This window comes from Megalobrama amblycephala, linkage group LG22 (genome assembly GCF_018812025.1).
Source record: "Megalobrama amblycephala isolate DHTTF-2021 linkage group LG22, ASM1881202v1, whole genome shotgun sequence".
Lineage (NCBI taxonomy): Eukaryota > Metazoa > Chordata > Actinopteri > Cypriniformes > Xenocyprididae > Megalobrama > Megalobrama amblycephala.
This window is the reverse complement of record NC_063065.1, coordinates 33,780,858-33,801,152: the sequence shown is the minus strand read 5'-3', so window position 1 is coordinate 33,801,152 and position 20,295 is coordinate 33,780,858. Positions and strand designations below refer to the sequence as shown.

The 20,295-nt window shown below is 36.6% G+C and overlaps 1 protein-coding gene across 1 annotated transcript in view; it reads left to right on the top strand.

The window, feature by feature from the left end:
- pfkpa (phosphofructokinase, platelet a) overlaps window positions 1–18,729 on the top strand; it is a 37,738-nt gene extending 19,009 nt beyond the window's left edge. Inside the window, 10 exon segments of the mRNA XM_048174012.1 lie at window positions 2,333–2,403; window positions 2,521–2,608; window positions 3,623–3,664; window positions 3,666–3,776; window positions 11,150–11,314; window positions 11,510–11,571; window positions 12,812–12,923; window positions 13,208–13,307; window positions 16,556–16,661; window positions 18,127–18,729. Of these exon segments, the coding sequence (XP_048029969.1) occupies window positions 2,333–2,403; window positions 2,521–2,608; window positions 3,623–3,664; window positions 3,666–3,776; window positions 11,150–11,314; window positions 11,510–11,571; window positions 12,812–12,923; window positions 13,208–13,307; window positions 16,556–16,661; window positions 18,127–18,283 (1,014 nt within the window). The 3' untranslated portion in view covers window positions 18,284–18,729.
- Window positions 18,730–20,295: the final 1,566 nt, after the last annotated feature.

Sequence of the window (20,295 nt, the reverse complement as noted above, 5' to 3'; positions counted from 1 at the left end):
AAGAAAGGGAGAAAACATGACAGAATAACACGGCGGATATATATATATATATATATATATATATATATATATATATATATATATATATATATATATATATATGGTCATTGAAATTGCTAGATAAGACTCTTATTCCTCGTCTGGAATCATGTAGAGCTCTTTGAAGCTGCACTGAAACTGACATTTGGACCTTCAACCCGTTGAACCCCAGTGAAATCCATTATATGGAGAAAAATCCTGGAATGTTTTCCTCAAAAACCATAATTTCTTTTTGACTGAAGAAAGAAAGACATAAAACATCTTGGATGACATGGAGGTGAGTAAATTATCAGGAAACTTTCATTCTGAAGTGAACTAATCCTTTAACAAATGTTACCGAACACAAACGTTTGATGGTAGTGTATATTCATATTTAATTCATATTTTCACATGCACACATGTTTTGTTGTGTGCACATTTACCACATATTAACATCAAGTTTCAATTAAAAGTACCCTTTTTACAGGCCACATATACAAATGTGAACACAAACACTGTCCACATCCAGTTGTGCTAAATGTACTGCTTCAGTAATTGCATTAAGAGCAAGAAGTACTCAACACATTAAGACGTTTAACCCAAGTAGGTGTTGAAAACAGCAGCGTTGCCACCTCTAGCCCTGCACTGCTGCTCTTTGCTCTGACGCAGAACACGACAGGATTAACATAAACCAATTTACCACTGTAGTACCACGCTGTACTGATAGGGGGCGATGTGTAATCCCATTAGCCGTATGCCGAGAGCTGTTGGAGGAATCGAGATAAACACCGAGCAATTAATTACATTACATGGGCTGGGCTCTGGTGAAGATTAAGACATGATCCACTAATCGTCTTGTTGAACAAACGCAAGGAGGATTACAAACTCGGGTAGAGTAAGCAGTGCCTCATCAAATCCATATGTGTTATTATCAATAGCTTCAAAATTGATATTCTTTTAACAACTTCTAGCGATTTTGAATTGTTATTTTCTGCACGGCCCTGAAACATGAACTTGTTATTTTTGACTAAGAGATGTCTCATCCATGGCTGATCTCCATTATGATCTCTTCAGCCAGTTTAATCCAATAAACCAGTGAATTTAGAAAGCACATAAGTGGTGATCACATTTAACCCATTTGCATTTCCATTTGAAAAACTACATTAAAAAAACAAATTACCCTACGGGTACGTTTACACGACAATGATGTACTAAAAAAGGAAATGTTTTTCCATTGTATTTTTTCGCATACAGACGAAAAAACGATCCCCGTTCAAACAGATCCGCAAAAATGAGTAAAAATGCAGTATTAAGCTGCCCGGCCAGTAGTTGGGGATGTCACTTTGTAGTAAAACACTGTGCACCTATAGGGCCCTATTATAACAATCTAAGCACATAGTCTGAAGCGCATGCCACAGGTGCACTTAAAGCGTGTCCGAATCCTCTTTTGCTAGTTTAACGACAGAAAAAATGGTCGGCGCGCCAGGTGCATGGTCCAAAAGGGTTGTACCTATTCTTTTAATGAGTCATGGGTGTGATTTGGGCGTTACGTGCAATAAACCTATCAGAGTCTCATTGCCCTTTCCCTTTAAAAGCTAGGTGGCTCGTGACATGGCGGATTAATATTTACATGGCGGAAATTAGACACCCTCAACCTGACGAGTTATGACTATGCATTATGACATGTACATTATGGCATTTTTTTATTTTAACAAAAAAAACTGCACCATTGACTTTAGACCAGGTTTCAGTCGGTCATTGGCACTGTCGTTTTCAGTTGCCTCAAAATAGCAACACGCCAACAATGCACCTGAACACACCTTGTTTTCAGACCAGCACACCCATGGGCAAACAAATGGGCGCAAGTGTATTTGCTATTTAAACAACATGGCGTTGGACGTGAAAATGATAACTGCGTTGGGCTGAAACTAGCAAAAAATACTTGCGTTGCGCCTGGCGTCACATTGCACCGGGTGTCTGATAGGGCCCTTAGACTAAACATGTAATACGCATATGCATAAGTAGTTTACACTTAAACGATAATGGTATCATTTTCAAAAACTTGCACTTTGAAACCCGTTTTCATGCGTTTGCGTTTTCAGGCACTCAAAACACCATTGTCGTGTAAATAAACGGCCAAAACACATACGTTTTCTGTTTTTAGTTGAAAGTAGGATGGTGTAAACAACCCCTTTGAGGATAGCTACCCATGTAGATAACTAAGCTGCTCATTCGCATTTTGCAGTTTTAAAGCACCATTATATGAAAACGTTGGCCCAACACATTTTTGATCCACTCCGCTCTCTTTTTTCAGATAAAAGAGATCAAATGGGCAGATGTAGGTGGATGGACGGGCCAGGGTGGATCCCTCCTGGGAACTAAACGGTATTTATCCCATATACAAAGTTTATATTGCCTGCCGATTTCAGTAATGCAGCTGATTTTGAATGTAATGTGCTGTGTTGTGCTTAGTGCTTCTCTACAATGTTTTCAAATTTGCAGAACGCTTCCTGCAAAGCACATTGAAAAAATTGCAGAACAGATGCGGAAGTATAACATCAATGCGTTGTTAGTGATCGGAGGATTTGAGGTATGTTTTCCAGCCCAGGCTTTAGTCGTTTTGATGTTTTATCTTGCATTTAAGTGTGTTGACAGGGTGGTCATTTTAATGAATGATTTAAAAAAGTAGTGTGCTTTGGTGTTAATATTTATATTGCATAATAAATATATATATATATATATATATATATATATATATATATATATATATATATATATATATATATATATATATATTACATTTATTTATATATTAAATATATATAAAATTAAATATACATTTTATCTTAAACATTATTAAATTATTAAAAAGAAAAGTAATATTTTTAAATATTTTAATTAATATTTATTTAAAATGTAATTATATATATATATATATATATATATATATATATATATATATATATATATATATATATATAATTTTACACTTTAATGACTGTACATTTAGTTTTATAAAACTTAATTCTCAATTTAAAAAGTCTATGACTAAGTTTTGTTAACTTGCCTGCCCTTTTCATCATGTTTTTCCTATGTAGCATCACCTAAAGCTTACTCAACTTCCTGTGCTCCTGTGCTTTTCATAATGAACATCCAAAAGCATTCAATAATGAGGTGATAATCACCTTCTTAGCAGGCACTGGTTATCTTCCAGCTGTTGGAATATAACATTCACACAGCTGAGAAGACAAATGATGCCATTAAAGACTGATTAATAACCTTCAATTGCAGAATATCTCCCTTGCTTTTCTGAAGTCATTTCATGCTGCTGAGTTCAGGCTCATCTTCTCTCTTTCTATACAGACATCATCAGGATGTGTGTGTATGTATTTTAAACAAATGTTTCTATTTGAAGTGTGTGTACGGAGTGGATCCTCTGTCTCATGCTCTCCGTCGTGATGGCCATGGCTTTCCACTTGGTTCCTTCCCAATCCTGCCTCGTCTCTCTCTCTCTCTCTCTCTCTCATTTCCTTTCTGTCCCCTCATTCCATCCCCGTTTCCTGCACTGGTGGAGGTTCACTAAATCCCCGGCTCTGCCCTGCAGGCCTACCTGGGGATCATGGAGTTGTTAGCAGCCCGCAGGGACTTATGAGGAGTTGTGTGTGCCAATGGTCATGGTGCCGGCCACCGTCTCCAACAATGTGCCCGGCTCAGACCTCAGCATTGGCGCAGACACGGCTCTGAACGCTATCACTGATGTAAGTGAGGATGGTGGACGCCACCCACCAGCCAATCACATCAGAGGTTCTGTCTTCTCTTTACAAGCCAATCACAGAGGCTCCGCCTTATGTTTACCAGCCAATTAAGCTACCAGCAGCAGTGGTTTCCGTAACCTAAAGGTGCGGTCACATTTTCTGCAGTTCGGAAAATTTTCATGGGCGAAATCTAGTAATTTCAACAGGATCTTGAATTTTGTGTGAGGACAAAAGGTTCACTGCTTGGTATTAAAAGTGACTTCTGTGTGAGCTGTGCTTCATACATTGCCACACCATTGACAATGGATGTTTTTAGTCACAAAAAATAAAATTTTGCTATCGTGACCGCAACTTTAGTCAGTTCCTTTACTGCCAGGTCAGTCAGTTTCTCAACAGGATCGTGTATGAAGGCACCACTTAAGGGAATTGGTTTCATACAGGCATCCAAGACACCGTAATGTCATGTGTAATGATCTAAAATAATAAATTCAAGTGAGATTTAGACAATTTAGTGTCTACAGTGCTCATTTGTGAGTATATAGGATAAAAAAAAATTAAATTGGACACTTATAAACATCTGTGCTGCCTTCAAAACCACATGAAGGCATCTTAGTAGACAAGATGTTACAAAATTAACTACTTTAACAAGCACGCAAGCCAAGAGCATCCTTAAGAAAAGAAGGATGAATCTCACAAAGAAATGTCATATTTAGGCTTTTTTTTTTTTTTTTTCGCCAAATATTATTCCTTATCGACTTTGGGGTAAAATATGACCTGGACATGTTTTGTGATATTTATCCTGAAGCATATCTACACTAACCCATTAATGTTTTGGCTGGTAAACGCAAAGGCGAGTCGTTAGCTAACAGGTAAGTGGAGATGACATGATGGCGGCATGTTTTGAGCTCTGCTTTTTTGTGGCTGTCATGTGACTGAGCCTGCGCTGTGCTATGATCACACTGCATTAACCCGTCATAACAAATCACTGACCCCAGCTAATGCTGGCTGAACTGGAGTCTGTCTGCATAGTTTCATAGTTAATGGGTTAAATGAAGCCCTACAAAAGCACAGGCCAATACAAACTAACTTTATTCATATAAGAAATAGTTCAGCTAAAAATGATTGGTCATTTGTTCACCCTCTTGTCCTTACAAATTCAACTTTATCTTGTCTGTGGAACTGAAATCCAGAGGTGTTTTAAAGATATATTGGATGTTTACCTTGTTCTTTTTAATACAAAAAAATCAAAATTTACTTTTAAAAGTAATGCATTACAATATTGCGATACTTGCTAAAAAGTAACTTAGTTACATTTTTGTGGAAAGTGATCCGTTATGTTACCTTGGCATTATTTTTTTCTCACCTGGTTGAGACTCGTTCTCTTTATTGCAAGCGTTTAACACAGTAATGCATTCAACAAAATAGCTTATATGCATAAGATACGCTTTCATTTTCTTTTAAAAACAAATATTATTATATTCTGACCACTTAGAATATTTCCTGACCCTTAAAGCCCTTTCACACTGAACGCGATGCGAAAAAGCAGATGAACGAACCTTTCGCACCGAACGCAAAACAACTGATCATCTGCACGCTAGGTGGCGCTGATCAACAATGCATTTGTCCTCATGTATGTGTCTTGTATGTGGCTTTAACATCATCCTGCTACATAATATACAGCATTAAATTAAGATGAATAAAGTTACTACATTAGAATGTCTATCTATAATGCTTGCAAGAAATCTATAATGCTTGCAAGAATACATCATAAAATATAATTAGAGGTACAATTAGCATCAAGCTACATTTCAAAATGTATATGATTATTAATGTCTTTGCTCAAAAGGCACTTTAAACCATCATCGAGTTATTGTAATAACTTCTGATATGATCTAAAGTGGTTTTTGATTCGATAATGGGCAGACATGCATTCTTTGTACATTTGGATTGAATGCTAAATCTGCTTGCCATAAGCATCCTTTATTGTAATAAAAAAATACCATTAGCTGCATAAAAAACAGAAAACATATTGTCATAGTCATATGTCTATTTATCTTATTTTATCTGTAGAAAAATGTTTCTCTCAATTTTTATATACGGAAGAGCAGGAGATAGGCTATGATTACATGATGATTGATGGATGTAAAACGCGCTCTCATAATCATAACACTCGTGCACATGGAAGAAAACGGACAGTGATCACATAATTCAGTGGAAAATTAATAGAAATTATATTCTGTATAAAGAACATGTGAGAATAAATCTGTTCTCAGATACCAATGATAATCACCTCCTGGATACTCTTCTTTGGTGTTTGTTTACACTAGTTTTCGAAACAGCACCACCACTCTCGCTCTTTTGTGCAACAGCAGCTGCTCCGAGCATGTGGTTTTAGATGCAACTGTAATAGAGTACCACAGGGATGACGTGTTTTTGTAGGCCAACCCGAAAGTTAGCGGCGCACGGGTTCCCTCGATCGAAAGCCTATGCATTTTTCCCATAGACTTTTGGAAAATCACAGAAAATAAGCTCTGTTTTTAACAAAGGGTTATGACACACGTTTTGTCTATCAAGATAATCTTTACAAGTTAACACAACATTTATACATTTTGAAGCCTAAATAAAGTCATCAGATATAAAGGGCTTACAGTAGGCTATAAACGGACTACAGCACACCAAAGTCGCGGATCAACGTCGTCACCACCAAGCGTCCTCACACTTTATTTAGAAAACAACTTTATTTATAAACATGCTCGCTGATTATGATCTGTGCTGTTATGAATACTTATCCACTTTTTCATGAGAAATGCTGTCCAAATGTCCCATTTTTAATGATGACGTCTAAAGTCCCCGCCAAAGGAAGTAGTCCCTCTTAGCAATTTGTTAGTAACCGCCGATTTTAAGACACAGTAAAAGTTTAAAAAAATCACAAGCGGGTTATAACTGGTGTGTTTTATGTCATAGATCAAAACGTGAAAGTATTTAGAGGCTTTGTTAACCACAGACCTTATTTCAGGCGATTTAGCAAAAACCCATTCAAAAAACCCACTGACTTTGGGGCGTTGGAACCGGAAGTCCTAAAATGCTAACTCGCTTCCGGGTTTTGCCTACAAAAATGCGTCATCCCTGAGGCACTCTATTGGATGGCCCGTTTCATCGCGGAGCGACGGGGTAAAAAACACACAGGTCGGAAAAAAAATCCTCGCTTTTCGTGTTGCGAATGTTCGCGCCCAGTGTGAATAGCCCCATAGGGATCTATTGTTTCGATTCAAGAGCGGCATCGCGGCGAACATTCGCATTCAGTGTGAAAGGGCCTTTAGAGTTATTTATGAAGAACACCAAACTGTAAATCTTCTCTTCCTCTGCAGCTCCCAAATACCATTCTCTCATACATTTAACCATAATGCATCATTGATGTCAAACCTTGTGTTTTACATATTGACATGCCATGTTTGAAAATTATCAGCAAATAATGGCTTAACCCTTAAATGCATACCTCGGGTCTTTAGTGACCCGGGACGTCATTCATTACCCTCCTCCTCGTTCATTTTTTAAAGTTAGACATCAACCTTCTTGGTATTCCTCAGTCAATTCATTATAAAGAATATAACAAGAAAAAAATCATAAAATTATAAAAGAATGCCTATTTTTGTATTCATTTTTTTGTAAAAAATTGCATAGGGTCGCAAACGACCCGAGGTGTGTATGAGTGTACATATATTTTTTTCTGCACAACAATAATTGAATCTTAGATGACGGAATAAGTGCAATTCACCTTTTTTCCACAAGGTGGCAATGTCTGATACACAATGCTGAAGTGACGACTCATTCAGACAGAAAACGAAATAAGAAAAACATGAAATGGCTCAGCGATTTACTGCAGAACAAGTACTGAAAGCAATAAAATATGACTGTAACTGTTACTGGATGGATCTGGTGAAGCGGTTAGCGATCGAAATATTGATTTTGAAGGTGTTGAAAATTATATAGTTTTGAGAATACGTCTGAGATCGCGAATGGGCTCATATTCGTGACCTCAAACATAAAACTAGCCCATTATTTGCTGAATTTACTGGCAAATGAGCTCTGACGAGGACAGTGATGATGGCATAAAACATCTGCTCAAACTGCTCAAAATCTGCTCCCCTTTCAAGCTCCAAAAGGTAACAAAATATGATTTATTTTATTCTTCTGTAATTGTTATTGTAATATCAGAGGAGTTTTATATTATCGCGACAGGTAGAGATCCTTCCGTGTTAGATATAGATCCGGGTCGATAAAGACCCGAATATGTAAGAATGATTGGCGTAACAGTCATGCATTTAAGGGTTAAATTTGTTTGTTCCTCCTCACACAAAGCTATTGTACTTCTTCAGAAGATTTGGAATATAGTACCCAATTCATATATAATTCTGGAAAACATTGTGGTTTGTGTTTTATGGAGGAAATAATAGCAATAATGGCATGAGGGTGAGTAGTTTTGGGTGAACTATCCCTTAAAGTGTTAGTTCACCCAAAAATGAAAATTATCCCATGATTTACTCACCCTCAAGCCATCCTAGGTGTATATGACTATCTACCTTCAGATGAACACAATCAAAGATATATTTAAAAATATCCTGGCTCCGAGTTTTATAATGGTAGTGAAGGGGGAGCCACATTTTGAAGCCAAAAAAATGCATCCATCCATAGTAAAAGTAATCCATACGGCTCCAGGGGGTTAATAAAGGCCTTCTGAAGCAAAGCGATGGGTTTTTGTAAGAAAAATATCCATATTTAATATTTTATTGACTATAATGACCAGCTAACTAGGCCGTATGCATTGATTTGTGACGGAAGAGTGACCTCTGACCCGACGCATTACATAGAGGATAGAGCAAAACAAAACACTGGTCATGAATTAGAAGTCTAAAATGATCATTTTTAAAGAGAAATGTCGTAGGATTTCGATATATGAGAAGAAGAGCTTGAGTTTGTTGCACAGCCCTATTAGGTGTCTAAGCTTACGATACATCATCACGTCAGGGGCGCAAGTCGACTTTAAGTCGATTTTAAAACACTACCATTCACTGCCATTATAAAGCTTGGAGGAGCCAGGATATTTTTTAAATATATCTTCGATTTTGTTCGTCTGAAAGAAGATAGTCATTATACACCTAGGATGGCTTGAGGTTGAGTAAATCATGTCATAATTTTCATTTTTGGCTGAACTATCCCTTTAAATATACTGATACTTTAGTATACAAATGGATGTAAGGAAGAAGACCAGCCGCAATTCATCATACAGATGTTGCATTACTGCATTATTGCTGTACATTTCGAATGTTGATGTGTGAACTGAATCATCTCGCTGCTGCTACAGTATGCCTGTTAAAAGTGTGCAGAATCCCTGCCTTCTAGCTTCAGTGTCTTGCCACATGACTGCCCTGTGTGCGTGTGAGTGCAAACGTCGAACCCATCCCCATCTGTACCCCCTTCCTCTTCCCCTCGACTCCCAGTCGGAAGCCATGGCGGCCATCACACGGTGGGTGTCCGATCAACAGGGTCCGCTCCTGCACCAGTACTCCCTCTGCTGGTCTAATGTGTGCATTGTCCTGTCCCCTGTGGTCCCCTGCTGTGTTGTGCTGACCTGCCAAAGGCATTAGAGTGTCTGCTGCAGCTGAATGAGGCTCGGGCCCACTATGAGGAGTTTTGCATCCCGCTCTGTATGCTGCCTGCAACCATTAGTAACAATGTGCCCGGCACTGACCTTAGTATCGGGGCTGATACTGCCCTCAATGCCATTGTGGAGGTAAGAGAAGAAGAAAAAAACTCCTTTCTGTCTGCTAATGGGCCATTCTTAGGAAACATCACTACAACCGTCACATTACTTTTGGAATTCACGGTACAGTCCAAAAGTTTGGAACCACTAAGATTTTTAATGTTTTTAAAAGAAGTTTCGTCTGCTCACCAAGGCTACATTTATTTAATTAAAAATACAGTAAAAAACAGTAATATTGTGAAATATTATTACAATTTAAAATAACTGTTTTCTATTTGAATATATTTGACAAAGTAATTTATTCCTGTGATGGCAAAGCTGAATTTTCAGCATCATTACTCCAGTCTTCAGCGTCACATGATCCTTCAGAAATCATTCTAATATGCTGATCTGCTGCTCAAGAAACATTTAATGTGTACAATTGTACGAAATATTTGTGTACAATATTTTTTTTCAGGATTATTTGATGAATAGAAAGTTCAAAAGAACAGTGTTTATCTGAAATCTAATCTTTTGTAACATTATAAATGTCTTTACTGCCACTTTTGATTGATTTAATGCATCCTTGCTGAATAAAAGTATTCATTTCTTTAATTTCTTTTCAAAAAAATAAAAATTAAAATTCTTACTGACCCCAAACTTTTGAACGGTAGTGTATAATGCTACAGACGCTTTGTATTTCAGATAAATGCTGTTCTTTTGAACTTTCTATTCATCAATGAATCCTGAAAAAAAAAGTACACAACTGTTTTCAACATTTGAAAATAATCATAAATGTTTATTGAGCAGCAAATCAGCATATTAGAATGATTTCTGAAGGATCATGTGACACTGAAGACTGGAGTAACGATGCTGAAAATTCAGCTTTGCATCACAGGAATAAATTACTTTGTCAAATATATTTAAATAGTACACAGTTATTTTAAATTGTAATAATATTTCACAATATTACTGTTTTTTACTGTATTATTAATTAAATAAATGTTGCCTTGGTGAGCAGACGAAACTTCTTTTAAAAACATTAAAAATCTTAGTGGTTCCAAACTTTTGGACTGTACTGTATATACAATTTATTTTACATTACACAATAAGCAAGACTAAAATATGTCAACTAGTTGTGACTGATTTAATTATAGCACTAGTAAATGGGAACACACACATTGCACACATAATGGAGTTTCCTAAGAATGTCTCAGAAAGATGCTCTGTAATACAATAATTCAGTGTAAACAGCAATATTTTTGGAATAACACATTTAATGTTGTATACAGTTTAGGATGAGGAGTGTTATTGTGTATCATAAATTGTTTTGTCAGTCTGGAAGGTGCTTCATAATGTCATGTACAATAAGCTCCTAAAAGCCCCTTTAGTGTAGTTTATCTTCCTAAAAGCTCTCTGTAAATGCAAAAGAATTGATCTTGGCTTAGATTTACATGAGAAGTAAATATTCCATGTTTTTTGTTCATAATAGTTACTAAGAAGAGACATTTTAAGTTGCATTTGTTGAAAAGTTGTTCTTGTTGCATTGCATGCCAATCTGGCATGACTGTGATTCAGCAGGTTGTAGCATTACTCTACAAGAAACCAAATGACTAATTGTGCATGTGTTTGTCAGACATGTGACCGTATCAAGCAGTCTGCCAGTGGTACGAAGCACCGTGTGTTCATCATCGAGACAATGGGGGGCTACTGTGGTTATCTGGCCAGTGTTGGAGGTCTAGCGGCTGGAGCAGATGCTGCTTATATCTATGAGGAACCGTTTGACATCAGAGACCTGCAGGTTACTAGCACACGCACATTGTTTAACCGCCAGCGCCCTAGTATTGAAATAAATTGCGTAACATGATTTATGCATAATTACACATATGGTTATATAAACTTTGATTTAGTGCCAAGTTTAGTGCACGTTATTAAACAGTGAGCATTAGTGCCATCTGTTGGTTAAATGAAGGAACTGCTTTTCTCTTTGCTTCAGTCGAATGTAGAGCACTTGACAGAGAAAATGAAGACCAGCATTCAGAGAGGACTAGTCCTGAGGTATCTATCTATCTATCTATCTATCTATCTATCTATCTATCTATCGAAAAAACACTGGGTGAATAACAACCCAATTTCAGCCCAAGGGCTGGGTAAATAGAGGACAGAACACATGTTGGGTTTATTTAACCCAGCAAATTGGGTTGTTTATTTAACCCAGCATAATGGGCTTGATTCATTTTTACAATAATACCAGCTTTTTTTACTTCATACATGATATGCATGACAATTCCTTTATGTTCAATCACATTTTATAGTATAGCATATTTTATATTTTTTTTAATACATATTGCCTACATTTATTATAACCTTTATTTAACCAGGAAAGACTCACTGAGATTAAAAATCTCTTTCACAGGAGTGACCTGGCCAAAATGAGCAGCAAAACAATTAGTTTCGACACAAATTTACACCATACACACAAATTCATGGTGTAAATTTACACCATACACACAAAATTAAAAACAATTACATTTCATTTAACCTTGTTTAACAAATATTAGAAGTAAAAATGAAACCATTAGAAGTAATTCGAAGTGTAATCGTGCAGTCTCTGTTGTCCTGTTTCCACCGTAACAGCGCTGGATCTCGTGCCGGAGATGGCTTACGTTTGGCGGAGAAACTTTTATTTAAGGCATCAGGTGTTTTCATCATGCGAAAAGACCGACGCGACACTCGTTTATGTGACTCACATCGAAATCCCTGTATGTTGCTTTGCATAAAATTAAATTATATATACAGAACAATAACAAATTTTTTAGATAAAATAAAATGCGTATTAGTGTATTTTACCAAAGACATGCACCAGTTTGACGGAGCTGCACTGCTCTTTCCTGAATAGTGGCGCAAAAACCCTGCAAAATAAAAATAACTTAACCCCTGGGTTATGTCTGACCCAGGATCTGGGTAAAACAAAAACTACCCAAACACTGGAAAAATAACCCCCTCAAAAATGACCCAAAAAGCTCAACTCAGGACTTGGGTAGAAAAAATAACCCAGGATTTTTTAGAGTCTGTCTGTCTCTCTCATCTATCTCTGTCAGTCTTTCTGTATATCATGCAGCACAGAATCTCTGTCTCTGTATTTAGCTTCATTCCCTCATGTTTGGTCTCGTCTCAGCTCAGATGAGAGTATTTTGGGTCAGTGTGATTGAGATGTGGGAGCAGAGCCTCAGGCATACTGTCAGTCACAACAGCCGCTCCTCACTCAGCCGGTTTGTCTGTGCTTGTGTTCATGCAGGAATGAGAACAGTAATGAAAACTACACCACAGACTTCATCTATCAGCTCTATTCTGAGGAAGGCAGGGGAGTGTTTGACTGCAGGAAGAATGTTCTGGGTCACATGCAGCAGGTACGACACATAAATCATAAATCAAAAAACACAGTGGCCTACAGGCACCATTTAACTCCAGTCGAATTAATCAATATTCTGTAGCAGACATACCGTTTTCTTTTGCCTGCTAATTCAAGTGAACAAGCAAGAGTAATTATGATTGCTTAATACAATATGTGAACAGCTCTAATCTATAAACAGAAACAGACATTAACAGTCAGTTGATCATACTTGTGTTGGATAACTGCATTTATACATGTATACTGTATACTATTAATTCATTAATATTTATTTTTCACAAGGGTGGAGCTCCTTCTCCATTTGACCGTAACTTTGGGACCAAAATCGCTGCTAAGGCCATGCAGTGGATCACCAAAAAACTGAATGAAAGCTACAGACAAGGTATAAATTACAACAGTTATGCGTTTCATGTGATAATGAAGTAAATTTTACTGAAGCGGTTTTCACCACTTGACCTTCTTGTTGACCTGTGCTGTTGTACACAAGGCACTCAGTAACTGTCATATTGTTAGTGTAATCATGACTGCACACATAAACCACTGATGTGGCATAGTACTCAACATAGTCCTTGAGCTTAATTGACTTGATTTTGAAATATTACTGTACAGTCGCCGCAGTTTTTTCAGCTAGTTTTGTGTGTGTGTGTTTTTTTACTCCTTTTGCTGTGCCTGTGGATGAATAAAGATGAAGGTAAACATTTGTGTTTTATTCAGTCTGATTTGGTGACCTTAGTGAAAGACTGTCCTTCAAGGTTTAGTTCACTTTCAAATACAAATTTTCCTGATAATTTACTCACCCCCATGTCATCCAAGATGTTCATGTCTTTCTTTCTTCAGTTGAATAAGAAATGAAGGTTTTTGATGAAAACATACCAGGATTATTCTCCTTATAGTGGACTTCAATGGGCACCAGACGGTTGAAGGTCAAAATGACAGTTTCAGTTCAGCTTCAAAGGGCTTTAAACGATACCAGACGAGGAATAAGGGTCTTATCTAGAGAAACGATCAGTCATTTTGGAACAAAATACAACTGTATATGCTTTATAAACACAAATGATCGCCTTGCACGTGCTTCCGCTTTCCGTATTCTTCAAAAAGCTGCGTTCATTACGTAAGTTGAATAGGGAAAATGACCGATCGTTTTGCTAGATAAGACCCTTATTCCTCGTCTGCTATCGTTTAGAGCTCTTTGAAGCTGCACTGAAACTGTAATTTTGACCTTTAACCGTTTGGTGCCCATTGAAGTCCACTATAAGGAGAATAATCCTGGAATGTTTTCATCAAAAACCTTCATTTCTTTTCGACTGAAGAAAGAAAGACATGAACATCTTGGATGACATGGGGGTGAGTAAATTATCAGGAAAATTTTAATTGAAAGTGGAACTAATCCTAGTTCAAAGAGTATTAGTGAATTATCATGGTGTAGCTTTAGTGTCATTGTAAATATTAACTCTAAAGTAATATACTAGTCTATATGGAAGTTTGTTTCCGCCACAGAATTAAAAAATATATACAAAGATAATTGCAACTTTTTCTTTCACAATTCTAACTTTTTTTGAGTTTAAATCTCCTAATTCTCACATTTTTTCTAAGGGTGCGTTCACACTTGTAGTTCGGTTTGTTTGGTCCATTTGGTCGTTTTGGTCCCAAAAGATACCGAACCTTAAGTCATAGGGATATGTTCACAACCTATTTTGAGACGGTATTTACCGAACATCCAAAACAATGCTGTGTGCTGAGATAAATGCACTCGTTGTATGTGCGAAGCCTAAATATGACGCTATTTTGGCCAGCTGGGAACTCGTGAAGAGCTTATAAAATGTGCAAAGGAGTCAAAACAGTGGCGAGAATCTCTCCGTCACACATAAACGAAGATCTGCTGCAAAGAGAGGAGGTTCTGATGCCTGTGATGGGCAAACTCGCATCTATGATCAGAAAAACCTAAGTGCGTAAGGATTCTGTCCATTTTAGGGTCTCATCTTCCTGTTTTGGTTAGTTTACATGTCTTTGGTCCGCGTTGTGTTCATATACTGTATCATTTGAACCGCACCAGAGTTCATTTGGAAATGGACCGAAACCCATTTTTTCAGCAGTCTCGATCCGCTTGTTTGGTGCGCAGCAGGGTTCGGATGGCAGTATTCACACATGTTCAAATGAACCGCACTAACAGAGCAATCACACCAGGGTTCATTTTAAATGTAGTTTCAAACGTAGGTTCAGGAGGAGCCTAAACATTCAGTCCTGTCAGTCATTACGAGTGTATAAGCAGCATTCACTGCGTCATCACAGCGACAATTCTTCCAGCATCCCTCCTCCTCCCCATCTCCTCCTCTATTTCTCTTATTCTCCCTCTATGCAGTGCTGTTATAGGGGGGTTCGGGTTCGAGCCTGCTTCGAGGACAGCAAGCCAAGTTTGTTTTACCATTAACCATTCAGACTGAACGGGCAGGCAAACTTGTGAATTCAAGTGTCAAGTGTGAACACACCCTAATTTGAGAAAAAAATCTTTTTTCCTTACAATTCTGAGATGTGAACTCTTAATTGCGAAAGAAAAAAAGTCAATTCTGTCACAATTTTGACTTTTTTGTTGTTTTTTTTTATTGCAAATGCAAGTTTATATTCCACAATTCTTAGGAAAAAGTCAGAATTGTGAGATATAAACTTATATTTGCAAGAAAGGTCACAAATGTGAGATAAAATGTTGCAATTACTTTTTTTTTATTCTGTGGCAGAAACAAGCTTCCATAAGTTTTTATTTATTTATTTATTTATTTTTTTTTTTTTTTTGTGGATTTCCTCTACATTTATAAATACATTTTATTTAATTTAATTTTTTTTTTTTTTTAATTGCAAATAGATATTGTGCACTATTGTAAATGTTCGGTCACTATTGTAAATGTTTGAATATAAACCATGCATTTATTTGTTATTTATTGATATAATGCAGTTATTCTCATATGCAAACTGTGACACTGTATCAGAATCTTTTTAACTCTTTCCCTACCAGCGTTGGTTTTTTTTGTGTTTTTTTTAAGTTGCCAATCAGTATGGAGCCCCAGACATGACATGCAGGAAAAAAAATAGTAGGCTAACGATTTATTAATTTGATCCCTCGATTTACTAAATCATGTGCATGATTTAGTAAATCAAGGGAACGAATTAGTAAATTGTGCGCACGATTTATTTTTTTTTTTTTTTTCATTGTCATGTGCAGGGCTCTGTAAATCAGTGCTAGCATTTTTGATAATTTTCACAAAACTTTCATGGCACCCAGAATGCTTTTGTTCTATGAAAATCTGAACATGCAGTATATCAAAAGAAAGAACAGAGCCTTCTGCTTTTAAACAAAAACACTTGAATAGTAAGCAAGTTGCATTAAAACTTGCAACATGTGTGTAAGCAATGCTTGTAGAAAATTGTTTCTGCTTCTTCTTTAACTTGTGTTTTGATCCAGAGATTCTGTACTCTTTCAGAAGATGTGTAATCACATGGATTACAGTAAAAACATGGATTGCCAGGAAATGGCAGGGAAAGAGTTAACATTTCCTGAAATGCTTAACAGTCTGATGTCAAGACAGTGGTGATTGTGTGAGCGTGTTTGAACCTGTGTGTGTGTGTGTGTGTCTGTAGGGAGAGTGTTTGCTAACTCAGAGGACTCAGCCTGTTTGCTGGGCATGCGGCGTCGTGCTATGGTTTTCCAGCCTGTGGTTCAGCTGAAAGATGAGACCGACTTTGTGTATGTACACACCACAGTTCTTACTTAACCCTTATGCGGTCTTCGTTTGGGAAGTACACTCAGGGTCTTCGGGCTCTCCACTGACCCCAGGCAACAAAATGCAATTTTGTAACAAAATACTTGTTTTTTAAAAAAACAAATGTAATTTTACTCTGTTTATTAATGTTTTTACTCCATGTTTGTACAGTTTTTGGAGGATTTATCCTAATTTTTTTAATTTATATAAATTTAAAAAATATTTTTTTAAATAGGTTTTTATACAAAAACAGCTTTTTATGTAAAATTCACTTTATAAAAGACCCACATTTCTAAATTTCATTCATGGGGATAATATGGATAATTTGACATGGTTTAGTGTAAGATTTTTGCCCATCTTTTGGAAAATGCAGTTTTAAAAGTAAAAAAAAAACTAATTTTTACCAGTAGATGGCTGCAGAGCTCCACTATATACTATGTGCTATTTGACTGACTGAAAGACATCTTTTCATAAGTTTTTTTTTCAGTTGGATTCATATCTAAATATTCTGAAATCACAATTATAACAATAAAGGCTACTTTTCGTCAAGGTTTAGTATTTTTTGTAATGAAAAAAATCTGTTTTTCACTATTGTTACATTATGATGAGACTCCACTTAGAAATTGGACAAAATTCTTCCTCAAAATCAACATTTTTTAAATACTTATTTTTTCAGTAAAAAAAAATGCTAAACTTTGACAAAAAGTAATTTTTATTGTTATAATTGTGATTTCATGACATTTAGATATGAATCCAACAAAAAAAACTTATGAAAAGATGTCTTTCAGTCAGTCAAATGGCACATAGCAAATAGTGGAGCTCTGCAGCATCTACTGGTTAAAGTGATAATTTTTTTACTTTTAAAACTGCATTTTCCAAAAGATGGGCAAAAATCTTAACACTAAACCATGTCAAATTATCCATATTATCCCCATGAATGAAAGTTAGAAATGTGGGTCTTTTATAAGGTGAATTTTACATAAAAAGCTGTTTTTGTATAAAAAATATTTATTTATTAATTTATATAAATTTAAAAGATATGAGAAATCCTCCAAAAACTGCACAAATATGAAGTAAAAACATTAATAAACAGAGTAAAATCACATTTGTTTTTTAAAAAACAATTATTTTATAACAAAATTACATTTTGTTGCCTGGGGTCTGTGGAGACCCCGAAGACCCTGAGTGTGCCTTTTTTTTTTACAGTAACATAAAAACAAGCTATCACTCCAATTTTTTTTTTCTTTGTAGATCTAGAAAGTGTTAACAACGGTACAAAGTTTCATGTCATTTGGACAAAGATATTTTTTTATTTTTTATTTGAGCAAACATTGTTTAGGGTCTAAAAAGACCCCAAAGACCCTATAAGGGTTAAACAGGATCATTTTTTTTTTATATATATATATATATACTTATATAATAATCTGACACTCTATTCTGTGTGTTCAGTCACAGAATCCCTAAGGAACAGTGGTGGCTGAAGTTACGTCCACTCATGAAGATCTTAGCCAAGTACAAGACCAGCTACGACGTGTCAGACTCTGGACAGCTGGAACACGTGGTCCTCAATCGACCCAAAGAGTCCGAGGCCACGGCTGCCATTTAAACTCATCCAAATAACAGCGGTGTTTAAAGGTCACACTTTAGACGGGCCCGTCTGTCCTGCGAGCGCTGTTGTCAACACTTTTGTTCTCTGGGCCCGCTCCTTTTTGTTTTGTCATCGCTTTGTTTGAAAAATGTCACCTTTTGTTATTTTACAGAAATCTGTGTTAATCGTAGGAGAGTGTGATGTTTGGTTTTGCTGTTTTATGCCCTCTCACTCCTGTCCCCGCTGTCACCCTGCCATGTCTGCAGTAGTGTTACGCTTCAAAGCACATTTCTCTCTCTCTCTGAAGTTCTCAGAAAGAAGCAAAAATTCCACTTTCCAGTGTCAAGCGCTGTATGCGGTGAAGTCCACATTGCTAGAGCACCGTTTGATGTTTGAATGTATTGCATCATCAAAGTGTTAACATTTGCCTGACCATTAAAGACCACAATCACAATGTGTGAAAATCAGTGTCTGCTGTTTGATTATTCACATTAGTTTGCATGTGTTTTGGCACATGTATGCAAAAGAGTTAATACAATTGTCTACAATAACTAAATGCACATGGCTTGTTGATCAAAACTGAGTTGATTCTCAGTGAAACTGTCAAACTCTTTACAAGTTCTAAACATTATTTCATCGTGTGAGCCTTCACATGCAAAATGATCCATTCAGTTATCAAAATCTGTCAGATATGCATGTATATTCCATAATTACCTAAGGCATGGAATATTTGTAATGTCTGCTGAATTTGCAAATGGCCTGCCATTGTAATGAAATAAGAATAACAATCTTACCAATCAAGTTTGAAGCATACAGTAGGCTATATGGAGTTTGCAGCACAATCACTGACATTTTTGAACATGCAGGAACGCCTAAATCCCTAAACAGCAACAGCAGTTTATTTATTTATTTATTTATTTTTGTAGAAATGTGTTACATATACACCATGTGCAGAATTATTAGGCACGTTGACCAAGCACATTTTACCAATTCCAAATCACATCAATCTTAATAATTACTATTAATTTTGTATTTAATCATTTATAAGTGATATATAATTATTCATGAAGGCTGGAAATGAAAAACGCCTTATATGCAGGTGTGCATAATTATTGGGCAGGTTTTCTTTTCCAGGCAAAATGAGCCAAAAAAAAAAAAAAAAAAGAAGAGATTTAACTCAGACAGAAAAGTCAAAAATTATTAAACGCTTATGAGAAGGATGCAATACTAATGCAATACTAGAAATTGCAAAGTTAAGGCATGACCAACGGACAGCAAAACACTCATTGGGTCTGCAGGGTCAGTCAAAAACAGGTGGAGAAGAAAAGACACATGTCAACTGCAAAAGAATTAAGTGTGAAACCATCAGGAACCCTTTAGTCTCCAGTGCCACCATTTTCCAGAACTACAACCTACCTGGAGTCTCCAGAAGAGCAAGGTGTCAGGATCTCAGAGACTTAGGTTAGGTAAAGAATCCTAAAAAATGGATTCTTTATCTAACCTAAGGTGTGGGAGTTCATTTATAGTCCACCTCCAACCCTGAAAAGTCCATCTTCTAAAACTTACTGCCAGAAGAAAAATCTTCAAACAGTGGTACAAGAGGATGTGGTGCTGGTCCTTTCAAGAATCATTCTCAAACTGTCTGTCTATAAAGGCTATTAAAAAAACAGTCTTCATGGATTTCACAACACTTCAGCTTGTGATCTTTATTAAGCGGGAGTAATTTTTTAGGATTCTTTACCTAACCCTACGGGGCGGGCCCTATCATACACGCCTGGCACGGTGCAAGTGTTTTTTTGCTAGTTTCAGCCTGACGCAGTTATCATTTCCATGTCCCGCGCAACGTTGTTTAAATAGCAAATGCATTTGCGCTCATCTATTCGCCCATGTGTGCGCTGGTCTAAAAACGAGGTGTGTTCAGGTGCATTGTTGGCGCATTGCTATTTTGAAGCAACTGAAATATACTATATTGCCAAAAGTATTGGGACACTCCTCCAAATCACTGAATTCAGGTGTTCCAATCACTTCCA